This window comes from Pelodiscus sinensis, chromosome 26 (assembly GCF_049634645.1).
Source record: "Pelodiscus sinensis isolate JC-2024 chromosome 26, ASM4963464v1, whole genome shotgun sequence".
Taxonomy (NCBI): domain Eukaryota; kingdom Metazoa; phylum Chordata; order Testudines; family Trionychidae; genus Pelodiscus; species Pelodiscus sinensis.
Genome location: NC_134736.1, coordinates 129,910 through 142,842, shown reverse-complemented (window position 1 = coordinate 142,842; position 12,933 = coordinate 129,910). Strand labels below are relative to the sequence as shown.

Genomic DNA, 12,933 nt, shown 5'->3' with positions numbered 1-12,933 from the left:
GTGACTAGGTTGGCAATAGGCTTGTTGTTCCTCCCTCCCTGTTTAGATTGGAGAGAAGAGCCTCTTCACCAAGGAACTGGAAAATGCCCTGGAAAGAAATGAGTAAGAGCCTGATCCTTTCTCTTGCTTACAGCAGACCATGGAATGGTCTGCACTGGGCTGTATATTCTGTTTGCATCTAAAATCAGGATGAACATTCACGCCCTAGTGGCTTGTCTGTAACTACATGCTTGTGAAATGTGCTATCCACAGTCACTCCCCTTAATGTTTTCGTTGTTCTCACGTGATTGAAGGAAAAATGTGTCCTGTTAATCAATAATCTTGGGGTTGGTCGAACTGATACCCTGCAACCTGTGGCATTTTTAGAACAATGGTATGATTTGTTACATGCACATCACTGAGTGGCCACATACAATTTGAATTCTGGAATTTCGTTAGATGCCTCAGATTAAAACTATCATTGGACAGTCTCTGCAGCCTCCTGCCTGTTAATTGTATTCACTATTGACAGTGTAGGAGAAGTAGGAGCATTAGGGCTAAGTTCTTTCTGGGTACCTTATTTCTGTGGGAAACCTTGGTTGATATGTGGATTGTGACTGAGTCCTTGTCATCCAGGAGCCTGATCTAGCTCCTGCTGAAATCAATGGAAAGAGTCCTGCTAAGTTCAGGCTTTAAGGATTCAAGACCTTTTTTGATGGCCACATCAGTAGCATGAAGTGGTGCAGGCAGCTTGAATTTTGGGTTGTTGCCTACTGAAAAGTAGCTACTTAGATCTGTCTAGGCTCTCTCATCCCACTGAGCTTTACATACTGCAAGGTTGATAGGTATCTGGGCAATGCATGTATGGGTCTTTGGCACCAAGCTCTTCCAATATTTATGACTTAGCACCCTGGGAGGTGAATCTCAGTGTTAGAGGAAGAAACTGAGGCACAGAGAGATGAAGTGACCTGTCTGAAATTGCACAGTGAATCAGTAGAATGGGGAGTAGAACCAGAGTTCCTGACTTCCAGTCCCCTTTTCTAAACTAAAGTTCGGGGTGGAACCTTTATTTCTCAGCTCGTTTTCAGCCATCATGCAGATGCAATGGGGATCCTTCACCCATATTGTGCTCTGACTTTTCTTTCTCTGACTTGCAGAGTTGACCTGGTAGTTCACTCCTTGAAGGACCTGCCAACTTTGCTCCCACCTGGCTTCACCATTGGAGCCATCTGCAAGTAAGTGTGCAGTGGAGAGGCCTGACTTCCTGAGGGGTTTTAAAATTTCTTAGAGGGACTATTTCCTTACTGTTGGCAAGCGCTGCAAGCAGGAGGCACTGCCCCCTAGTTTCCTCCTAACTAATCTAGAGCTGGGGAAAGAGCTGGTCTGAAAACTCTAGAGAATTAGTTCTCTAATCAGCCCCAGAGTAGGCAGAATACAGGCAGCACAAAGGCAAGCTTTCCACAGGCACTACTCTGTCAGTGTGTTTAATCCTGACCTGACCTATTTAAAAAGCAAGGGGTTCAGTTTTGTAGCTCATGGTCATTTAGCTCTGAGGCAGGCAACTGGCACAGTGGCAACTTGGGCAGTACAGTTCCCCATCCCTGGGAGGAGGGATAGCTCAGTGGTTTGAGCATTGGCCTGCTAAACCTAGGGTTGTGAGTTCAATCCTTGCAGAGGCTATTTGGGGCAAAAATTTGTCAGGGATGGTACTTGGTCCTGCTGTGAAGACAGAGGACTGTACTCGATGACCTTTCAAGGTCTCTTCCAGTTCTAGGAGATAGGCAATCTCCATTAATTTTTATCTCAATTGGAAAGAAATAGAAACCAACGACACTCACCATGCAGAATGCCAACCCGAGCCCCCACGGCACCCACACGTTCCCCTCCCACCTCCCCCACTTCTCCTGCCCCAGACAGCAGAGGAGCCACGTGGCTCAATTGAAACTCTGGCAGCTGCTCGAGGGCCAATCCAGCGCTGGTGGGCACCCTGTGGGAGGTACCCTGGCCCCTGAGCCAGGGCTGGATGTCTCTCTGGCAGCTGCCATGAGGGACACAGTCCACTCTGGCCCTCCCCCCCATTTGGGCCTGTACAATGGGGCCTCCCCACTGGCCCCTGCCCCTTCCCTCCCCCGCCACAGACCAAAATACTTCTAGCCCTGGCCTCAGCTTGGGGGCCGGGGGGCCTCCCAGTTCAGTTCAGGTGCCAGAGTGTCCCCCAGTCAGGTGCCCTCCCTCCCAGTTGGCCTCTCTGGCACTCCTCCCACCCCCCACCACAACCCCCTCTCTGGCACTGGAACTTTTTTAGCCCCTCCCCCCAGCGACCATGTCTGCTGACCTCCCTCTCCCCCCCCCCCCCCCCCCCCCCCACTTCCACACAATGTTCCTCCCTTCCCCTTCCCCCCTCCCCAAAGCTCACCAGCAGCAGATTACCTTCAGTATTGCCACTGCTGCTGCTCAGGAGCCATGGGTTGCCGATCCCCCTGCTGGGTTAGCAGAGGGGAGGCTGAGGGGGGAGGAGAAGCTGTGGGACGCAGAGTGACATGATGACGTCACTCTGTCGTCCTGCAGGAAAAACTTTTTAAAATAATATAGATAGAAATGGGAAAGAAAAAGAGTGCCCTCTGTATTGGACTATGGATAAGGAAGTTAGAGGCACTTCCACTGCAGACTGTGAGCCCGTTTCCATTTAGTTACATGCTATGGAATGATGTCTGGAATGTGTTCCTTTGCAGAAGGGAAAATCCTCATGATGCTGTCGTTTTTCATCCCAAGAACTATGGGAAAACTCTCAACAGCCTTCCTGAAAAGAGGTGAATGGAAGGGAGAATTGTTAGGGAAAAAATGGGGTTGTGAAAAGGGATAGGCTTAGACTTCTCAAAATCAAAACTTCCTGCTCTTCACTATTTGTGAACTTCCTGTGTTAATGCAGTTAACATCTTGTCTCTCACCTGTCCCTCGCCCTTTTCACAGATTGAGGTGTTCTGAGAGTGTCATCTGAGTCTCTTTTTTCAAGTTAAAGTGAACCATTTGTAGGAATTAATGATAAAAGAATAAAAACTTAATAAGAATCCCCTGAACCATAATTATCACCATCACCTGGGATAAAATTGCTGCTGTTTGAATAAATGAGCAAGACCTGACTTCTCATCTCTGCAGACACCCATTGAGATCTGACATTTTCTAAAGTCTCCACAACCCCCAAAATTAATTCTTACCACCAAATATCTTCAAAGCACTGTGCACACTAAACTCCTCCTCCCTGTCCTGACTGACAAAGGACATTCGCCTTTGTTGTATTTTCATTGAAGTCAAGTGACTTAGAGCATGAGTGGTTGTGTCCCAATGTTTTTGTGACCCACACCACGGCCAACTCCCTCTCTTCCTCAGTCTTTCAGCTTCTCCTTATGCATTCGCCTACTCTACTCTGATGGTAATACAACTTGCTGGGAGCAAACATCTGCTCTTGCTTCTTAATTCAGACTAAGGGCTAGTCTACACTAGAATCACTATAGCAGCACAAGTCTACCAATGTAGCTTTGTCACTGTAGTACTGCTGATGCAGATAGTCTATGCCAGTGGAAGAGAGCTTTCATATTGCCCTAACTTCCTCCCCAATTATGTTAGAAAAGCATTTCCCACTGACTTAGCTGTTTGGGGTGGCTTTTCGCACCCCTGAGTGAAGTTACACCAAGCACTAGTATGTACAAGCCCTGAGAGATGCAGCAGGTTCCAGAGGTTACTTTACAAGGTACTGTTCTCTTTGGGGATGTCTCTATTGAAATTACCCAGAAGAGAGTAATCTTAATTAACGCAGAGAAAATAGAAGGAAGACACAAACTGGCTTGCTTCACACAGATGTAGAATTGTCTTCACAGGCTAAACTAGAGGTAGCTTGTCATTTTATTTATGGGCTTACAAGAAAAGGGAGTAGCGTACATTCCTTCAAAGTAGGCCTCTCTTTGGTCTAACTGGCGGCTCCCCTTGCTCTCCAGATACCTATCTAGAATTCTCCCCATGCAGTCCCCAGGCCTGGTTTATGAGGCCTCACTTTGCACACCCAGACGTGTTCCATGATTCCAAACTAGGGATGTTAAATTAAGTTTAATCAACTAATCGACTAGTCAATGGATTTTCCATTGACTAATCAATTAGTGGGGGAGGTGCAGAGGAGTTAACTCCTGCAGCTCTGCCTTTTAAATGTATGAAGAGCCTATCGACTCTTAATACATTTAAAAGGCTAAAGCGCAGCAGGAGTGACCCAGCACAAGCCAGGAATCAGCTGTCCCGGCTCATGGTGGGTCCCTTTTGCTGCACTTTAGCCTTTTAAATGTATTAAGAGTAGATAGGATCTTAATACATTCAGAAAGCAGGGGCGCAGTGTCTGGGACTGGGCGCAAACCAGGCATGGGCTGATTCCCAGCTCGTGCCCAGTCCCCGCTATCCCTCTGCCTCCCCTGCTCCCCGTGGAGAGGGTGCTGGGGGAAAAGGGCTTTTAAGCCAGCTCCCCACCATCACCAGCTCCTGCTCCCCCTACGGCCTCTGATAGAGGCAGCAGGGGCAGGGCAACTAGTTGAGGGATTAAGTCGACTATCTGAGAAGCTTTTTCTTATCAGATAGCCAACTAGTCGCTTACATCCCTATTCCAAACCTCTTTATTCCAGTTACTTTGGCAGAAAGTCGGGCTTGGGTAATGCTGTATTATATGGTGGCCCGCTGAAGATTCAAAGGTCCTTAACAAGGATTAGTGGCTGCTTTTCAAAGGCCTAACAACCTACCGCAGGGACTGTGTTTCACAGACCAGGTTGTCTGGTTGGATCTAGATTAAGTCATGCCTCGTGTTACATTTCTCAATTTTTCCTTCTGCTGATATGAATGATGGCTACATCCCCCAAAATCCATTGTGACTAATTGAAAAAAAGTATATCCCTGAAAGTTCCTAACCTGGCCCCAGATAAAGGTGAGGAAATTAATCTAATTCTGTTTCACTGTTTTTCTTGTTTCCTCTGAAGCGTGGTTGGAACCAGTTCACTTCGTCGAGCAGCTCAGCTGAAAAGGCGGTTCCCTCAGCTGGAATTCAGGGATATTGTATCCTTTCCTGGCAGAGTGTGGGAGTGGTAGCTCAATAAATAACACTTCGTTTTTCTGTAGCACTTAGGCTTCCTGAATTCCAGTGCTATGCTCAGACTTACAGATCATGCTGCCTCCCTAAACTACTGTGAAAGAATTTACTTTCCCTGGCCTTAGCCAGTCTTTGTGTTTTTTGTTGAGAAAGGGCCCAATATTAGTTTAACTTCGGAAAGACAGATACACTTCATGGGAGGAACTGACATAAGACTCACAACTCATTCCAGTTCTGTCACTAATGGCTTTGTTGGGATTTGTGAAGTAATCATTTGGACACTGCTTCTTTGTGGCTGGGACTGTGGACATATCTCATGTAGCACTGAGCAGGTCAGCAACCAAAATAATAATTGTGAATAATAATTGTGCATAATTTGATTGTATTAGCCAGCCTTACTGGGCCCGGCTTTGCTGAGACCACGTTTGGCTCACTTTGCTTTTATTGGCTAATAAAACTGTCTGTTTAGCCGCGTAAACTGAGTGAGGCGTTGGCTTCGACATTAGGCATTTTAGAACGGAGAGAGATAAAAATTATGAAATGCACAGAACAGTCAAAAAACTAACCCACTTTGCGAGTAGTAACAGCAGTAACAACAACCCCCCACGTGTGTTGTCAGAAGATGAGTACAGAACAAACTGTGTTTGTAAGAATGACAGGTGAGTGTGAGTGTGATTGGCATTGCCGTGCTCCCTCCATTCCTGTGTGGAGATGAGGTACAGAAGTGGGGGGGTGGAGGGACACACTGACATAGCGCCCCCTCTTTTCCTCCCTCCTCCTCCCCCGCACAGCAAGCAGATTGCTCTGGGGGGGGGGGGGGGGCAACTCCACGGCAGAGGGCAGGAGCAGCGTGACAGTGGGTGGAGGAGCAACTGAAATGCCAGCGCTTGATAGCTTCATGGCCAAGCCAGTCCGGATCACCTGTAAGAGGCTCCAGGATCTATCTGTAGATCCCAATCTACTGGTTGGTGACTACTGGTCTATGCCTCATCTCTTTGAGTTTTCACTCCTTGAAGTTGTCTCTTTCCTTTCATTCTCTGGGGGAATCTTCTCCTTTTCTCTCTTCCATAGTGCTTCACTGGGTCTTTGGAACACTGTGTTATACTGCTCAGCCAGTAGTAGGTTGCCCTGTGTGTAACCTCTTGTTCAAGCTAATCCAGCCATACCTGACAGCGTTTTGAAGGATCTTTTGAATACGCATCCGGTGTGTATCTCTCAGAAGGAAGCTCTAGAGTTGGTCTGTGTGTGATCCAGAAGCCTGACATGGTGGCGTATGACACTGCATACCCTATCCCTTGTGGGCAGTAGATGGCTAAAGTGCTGTTGGAGGGACAAAAGTAAGGCTGTGTCCAGACTCAGGGGTTTTTTCGAAAAAAGTAGCCTTTTTTCGAAAAAACCTCACCTGCGTCCAGACTCAAGCCGAGTTCTTTTGAAATTAAATCGAAAGAACGCGGCTTTTCTTTTGATGGCGGTAAACCTCATTTCACAAGGAAGAACGCCTTCTTTCGAAAGTTCCTCTTTCGAAAGAAGGCGTTCTTCAATGTAAATAGGGCTTCTTCGAAAGAGAGCATCCAGACTCACTGGATGCTTTCTTTCGAAAAAGCAAGCCGCTTTTTCGAAAGTTCAACGTGCAGTCTAGACGCTCTCTTTCGAAAGAGGCTTGCAGTCTAGACATAGCCCAAGAGGGAAAGGCCCAAGCAGAAAAGAGAGTAGGCTGACTAGCTGGAGGAGCACCTTAAAGCTTAATATTTGTTAGGGCACAAGTTTCATAGGCAAAAATCTACTTCATCAGGGCATTGCTTATGCCCAAGTAAATCACACTTCCTCTGACTTCCCTTACTCCTTGTGAAATGAAGGTTACAGGAGACAGAGTAAGAAGTCCCCCAGCTCAACAGGAATTGGAAATAATAGCTTGCTGCGTAGACACGCGTGCTATGTTATTTTGAAATGATGTCCGTTATTCTGAAACAACTCTGCTGTGTAGACGTGCCCTAAGTCTTTAAGGTGCCGTGGGAGTCTTCGTTTTTAAGGATACAGGTGGCTACCCTTCAGAGAGCTGCAGGAGTGAGAGCCTGTGGGTGAGTGCAGCAGTAGCAGCCTCTACTGACTAAGCTAAGATCTGCAAGCAGCGTCCCAATGTGATGATTGAGTTCCAACTTATTTCTGTGATTCTTACTTAACCCTTTATGTAGAGAGGAAATTTAAACACCCGGTTGAAAAAACTGGATGAAAAGGAGGATTTCAGTGCCATAATTCTGGCTGCTGCTGGACTGAGGAGGATGGGCTGGGAGAATCGTATTGGTCAGGTAAGGAGAAATGTGGGAAATTCTATCAACGTACAGACCCTTAACACATTCCCTTTCAGGCCCCTTAGCTGCCCTGCCATGGATGAGTGTGACAGCTGATCTGAGTCCTTATAAACATTATCTTGAAATTAGGCTGCAGTGGGGCAAGTATTTGGCTTACTGGATTTCCTTTCCATTCAGTACTCTTCATCTGGAAACTTCAGAGACATTTTTAGTGTCCAAATCCTCCACAGACTGACACTTTAGAAACTTCTGAATTCTGATAAAATATTGTAACTGCAAATTAAATAAGTACATTATACCCATTTTATAGATGGGAATACTGAGGCATGACCCTCTCCAGGTAGTACATACAATGGCAGAGTTGGGAATAGAACCCAGGAGTTGTTACTTTGAAGTTCCTTGCTGTAACTACTTAATGGAAATCATTTCAATCCCATCCTGAATTGCTGCTTGTTAGTCAGTTTTAAATAAAATTACAAAATCTTGAATTTAGCACCTTGGTGTATTATCCTTTGCTTTTTCTCTAGATCCTAAACCCTGAAGATTGCCTTTATGCTGTTGGACAGGTATGTTATGAAAAGCCAGCTGAGTAGCCAATTGCTGTGTAACTACAATGTAAAGTTACTGGGTAAACCCATCACATCACCCTTACCAACATGCTTGCTGATTAACCCACAGGCTGGAGTAGCCCCTCTGACCACAGGATCCTAGGTAAATGTTACATCTCTAGTAACAACCCAACATTTCAACTGAGTTTTCACGCTCTGATACCCTGCACCTCTTCTGGATGCTGTTCTCGAGAAGTGCACTGCAGTTCTTGTTTGAAGGAAAGCACCTCATTACTGTTGTATGTGACCATTCTGTTCTCAAGAAGTGGCCTTTCAAGAAGATACTAAGGCAAATAGGTGTCAGCATCTGTATATAGAACAGTCAGTCTGAAGCTCACTTGAGTAATGTACAACTTTTTCTTTCTGCTTGCATCTTGCCACTGTGTTATTTCAGTGGGATTTGCCAGTGTGTGTAGAGGATAGAACACAACAGTGGCTTTGGAAATACTTCTGAGTCATGAGGTTTAGGGGTTTGGGACTGTCAGTGCAGACTGAGGAAAATATTTCTCTTTTCCTTCAGGGTGCCTTAGCAGTAGAGGTCCGAGCTAGAGACCAAGAGATACTGGATATGGTATCTGCCCTGAACGATGGAGAAACGGTGCTATGTTGCATTGCCGAGAGAGCCTTTATGAGACACCTGGTAGGTTTGGGACCATCACTCTTTTGTCTGCTACCTTCCTGTGGGAGAAAATAAATGCCATGAGATCAGAAACCTTCTAGTTTTCATTATCATAACTGCCAGCTACAGACTAATGTGTCTGTCCATGCACACATAATTTGTACATGGCTGAATGACACGTGTCTCTCATGCAGGATTTTCAAAGGGTCCTGACATGGTGGATTACATAGAAACCTTGACATGAACTTTAGCCTGTTTGCTGTGTTTTTGTTTCAGGAGGGTGGATGTAGTGTTCCTGTAGCAGTCAATACCATGCTGAAAGACTCCCAGGTGAGCAAAACTTAAATGTATTTTATGTGTAAGCATCACTGAGCATTTTCCCAGCACACACTTTTTCCCTGCTACCTAAAAGCAGACTTTGCAGCTGAGGATAGCCTTATCTCCATACTGAATCCACCAGAACAACATTGTTTAAAACCCTGTGTGACGGACCGGGCCGTGTCTGGGCACAGCTTAGGGCGTCCGCTCAGGGCGAATTGCTCAAATCCGGGGCTCTTTACAGTCCCCCTGACTGGCGACCTCTCCAAACAGGCCACAAACCAGTCTCACAGAGCGCTTCAGCAGCCTGCCTGAAGCCTCCCGAGCAAAACCCCTCCGACACCCCAGCAATATCCGTGCCCCAGATGGCCCCGGGCCTATACACAGGTGGGGGGTCCTAGCACCCAATCCCACCTACCCCGAACAAGTTCTGTCCGGTTCCAAGAAACCAGCCACAGATCCCTGGTCAATTTACCCTCTGGACCTTACCACAAATCACGCTGGGCCAATCCTTTAGAATCTATATCTAAAGGTTTATTATTACAAGAAAGAAAAGCCTGAGAGTAAGGTTACTAAAGTACAGTACGTTACATGCACCGAATCTCCCAGTCCTCGATGCAGGCTCTAGCAGAGATGTTGCAGCTGCTGGTTAAAAGTCCTTATTGCACATCCTACGATCAGGATGGGTTCCCAGGTCTTCCGGGCTCTTCAATCCCTGCAGTGCTGCCTCCGGGATGAAGTGCTGAGCTGAGAACCAAAATGGCCTCGACCACATGGCCTCTTTATACTCCTTCCTGGCCTCTTCTGGTCTCAGCTGGTCACCTGGTCCTCAGCCTCTCTCTGCTGGCAGCTCTTGGGTCTCCGCCCTCCTCTTTAGGTGTGTCTTTGGGCCATCAAGGGCCATTGTCCCACAGGGCTTTGCTACCCAGCCTGTCCATAGCCATGCTTAACCACATTCACAGAAATATTCAGCTTCCCCACAGATTACAGATTCCTACCTACACACATAGACATTATACATTCACATAAATAGCGTACATAAGATCAGCAAACAATTCAATCCCCATTCAATCCCCCCATACCAATTTCTGGGGCCAACACCCCCACCCAGGGGTGCAGCAGCGATCTGGCTGCTTCCCTCCAATTCAGCAACGTGACACCCTGTCCAAACCACCATGGCCAACAAAGGTGTAGAGCTAAAAAAGTCTTTGTGTTGGGAGGATATAATAGTTCACCCTCTCAATAATTATGTATGGTGATTCTCATTCTCTCTAGTTACATCAGTTTTCTGGGGCCTAGAAAGCCTATTTCTTTGATACAAAAAGGAAGCCAGACTAAAAGTGTGTGCTGTCATGAAGGAAACCATCATTTTAAATAAATGGTGTCTGTCTCCTACTCCTTGGAAAAGAATTATAGAATCATAGAACCATAGAGCTGGAAGAGACCTCAGAAGATCAAGTCCAGCCCCCTGCTCTAGGCAGGACCAATCCCAACTAAATCAACCCGGCCAGAGCTTTGTCAAGCCGAGACTTAAACACCTCTAGGGATGGAGACTCCACCACTTCCCTAGGGAACCCATTCCAGTGCTTCCTCACCCGCCTAGGGAAAGAGTTTTTCCTAATATCCAACCTGGAACTCTCCCACCACAACTTGAGACCATTGCTCCTTGTTCTGCCATCTGTCACTACTGAGAACAGCCTCTCTCCATCCTCTTTGGAACCTCCCTTCAGAAAGTTGAAGGCTGCTCTCAAATCCCCCCCTCACTCTTCGCTTTTGCAGACTAAACAGACCCAACTCCCTCAGCCTCCCCTCATAAGTCATATGCTCCAGCCCCCTAATCATTTTGGTTGCCCTCCGCTGGACCCTCTCCAATGCGTCCACATCCTTTCTGTAGTGGGGGGGCCCAGAACTGGACACAATACTCCAGGGCTGTCTCTAGACTGGCAAGTTTTTCCGCAAAAGCAGGTGCTTTTGCGCAAAAACTTGTCAGCTGTCTACACTGGCCACTTGAATTTCCGCAAGAACACTGATGATCTCATGTTAGAAATCAGTGCTTCTTGCGGAAATACTATGCTGCTCCCGTTCGGGCAAAAGTCCTTTTGCACAAAAGCTTTTGCGCAAAAGGGCCAGTGTAGACACCTCAGATGTGGTTTGCGCAAAAAAGCCCCGATCGCGAAAATGGCGATCGGGGCTTTTTTGCAAAAGCGCGTCTAGATTGGCCACGGATACTTTTGCACAAAAGTGCTTTTGCGGAAAAGCGTCCGTGCCAATCTAGACGCTCTTTTCCGCAAATGCTTTTAACGAAAAACTTTTCCATTAAAAGCATTTGCGGAAAATCATGCCAGTCTAGACATAGCCCGGATGTGGCCTCACCAAAAAAGGGGAATAATGACATCTCTGGATCTGCTGGCAATGCTCCTCTTAATGCAACCTAATATGCCATTAGCCTTCTTGGCTACAAGGGACACTGTTGACTCATATCCAGCTTCTCATCCACTGTAACCCCCAGGTCCCTTTCTGCAGAACTACTACTTAGCTGGTTGGTCCCCAGCCTGTAACAATGCTTGGGATTCTTCCGTCCCAAGTGCAGGACTCTGCACTTGTCCTTGTTGAACCTCATCAGATTTCTTGTGGCCCAGTCCTCCAGAAGGATTGTGGAGGCAACATTCTTGCAAACTTGCTATGACAGTACAGCAGCCTTTTTTGGAATGGTGACAGTTACATAAATGCTTGTGCTTTGCATCTTTCTCAAAGTATATGGATGATTAAGGATGTGACATGACTAGCCCCTTTAATCATAGAATCTCGGTATGCCTCAAAACAGAAATAGGCTTAAACTGAGCCAGAAATGCAGCAGTTTGTCCAACAGCACATGAGCATCAGTGGCAGAATAACGGATAAGAAATGTGAATTTTTACGAAGATGCTTGAGTTGGTCAGAGATGCCACATACCTTTGTGTGTTTTGCCCAGTTGTATTTGACAGGAGCGGTCTACAGCTTGGATGGATCAGATAGCCTGAAGGACACGATGCAGACTAGTATTAACTACTCACAGCAGGTAAATAAATGCCTCTTACTTTCAGTTTGTTTTAACCTTTTAAGTCAAATGAAAAAATCCCCGTGCCTTTTTACCATTTTCCTTTATTTCTTTTAGTCCAGTCCTTAGTCTTTTGTCATCTTTACATTGTTCTCTGATAAGAATGTATATGGCAACCTACTCCAACACCCACTTTTCCTTGCTGTTTCACATGATCTTTTTTATTTTTAGAATGAAGAGGGATCCAGTGATGATGCACAGTATGTTGGCATAACAGCGAAGAATATTCCTCCTCATGCTCAAGAGGCTGCAGAAACGCTGGGTGTTGAACTAGCTAGCTTACTGCTAAGTAAGGGTGCTAAGCATATCCTCAGTGTTGCAAGGCAACTCAATGATGCCCGATAAACATATCATTTGCACCTCCATCACCACTTGCAGTTGGTATGATTCCTGCAGGTCAGAAGTTTGACAGCAAAAATGGATTCAACTGCTGTAGTCATCCTTTCTGAAAGGGTGATCTCTTAATTTACTAAAATCCCATTTTTCTTGTGGATCTGAAAACAAAATTTAAAATATTAAACTTTGTCATTTGATTACTTGTTTTTGTTCAGAGGATAATCCTATTTGCAATTTCTCCTACAAGCTCTCTTTGGTTGGTGTTTCAGCAACTTGTTTACCCCGCTAAACAAGCTCTTTTGAATACAGCCAAGGTGGAGGCCATCAGAGATTGGCTGGTTCCTCAGACCAAGAAGCAGGTCCAGGCTTTCGTTGGGATGGGGAGTACTACCAGAGGTTTGTGCCTCACTTTAGCTCCATTGCCAACCCTGACCATGGAGCTGTGTAAGAAGGGGAGGCCAGACAAGGTGGTCTCGACTGAGCAGTGCCAGAAGGATCTCTGTGTGCTGAAGGCTACCCTGGTCAAAGCCCCAGTGCTGGTAAATGCA

The 12,933-nt window shown here is 46.3% G+C and overlaps 1 protein-coding gene across 3 annotated transcripts in view; it reads left to right on the top strand.

The window, feature by feature from the left end:
* The window catches only part of HMBS (hydroxymethylbilane synthase), a 39,814-nt gene extending 27,229 nt beyond the window's left edge, over positions 1–12,585 (top strand). For all 3 annotated transcript variants that reach the window (XM_075909394.1, XM_075909395.1, XM_075909396.1), the window contains 10 exons: positions 47–102; positions 1,137–1,214; positions 2,712–2,789; positions 4,989–5,064; positions 7,291–7,404; positions 7,935–7,973; positions 8,536–8,655; positions 8,911–8,964; positions 11,924–12,010; positions 12,221–12,585. In XM_075909394.1, the coding sequence (XP_075765509.1) occupies positions 47–102; positions 1,137–1,214; positions 2,712–2,789; positions 4,989–5,064; positions 7,291–7,404; positions 7,935–7,973; positions 8,536–8,655; positions 8,911–8,964; positions 11,924–12,010; positions 12,221–12,394 (876 nt within the window). In that variant the 3' untranslated portion in view covers positions 12,395–12,585. The remainder of the gene's footprint in view (positions 1–46; positions 103–1,136; positions 1,215–2,711; positions 2,790–4,988; positions 5,065–7,290; positions 7,405–7,934; positions 7,974–8,535; positions 8,656–8,910; positions 8,965–11,923; positions 12,011–12,220) is intronic.
* Positions 12,586–12,933: the final 348 nt, after the last annotated feature.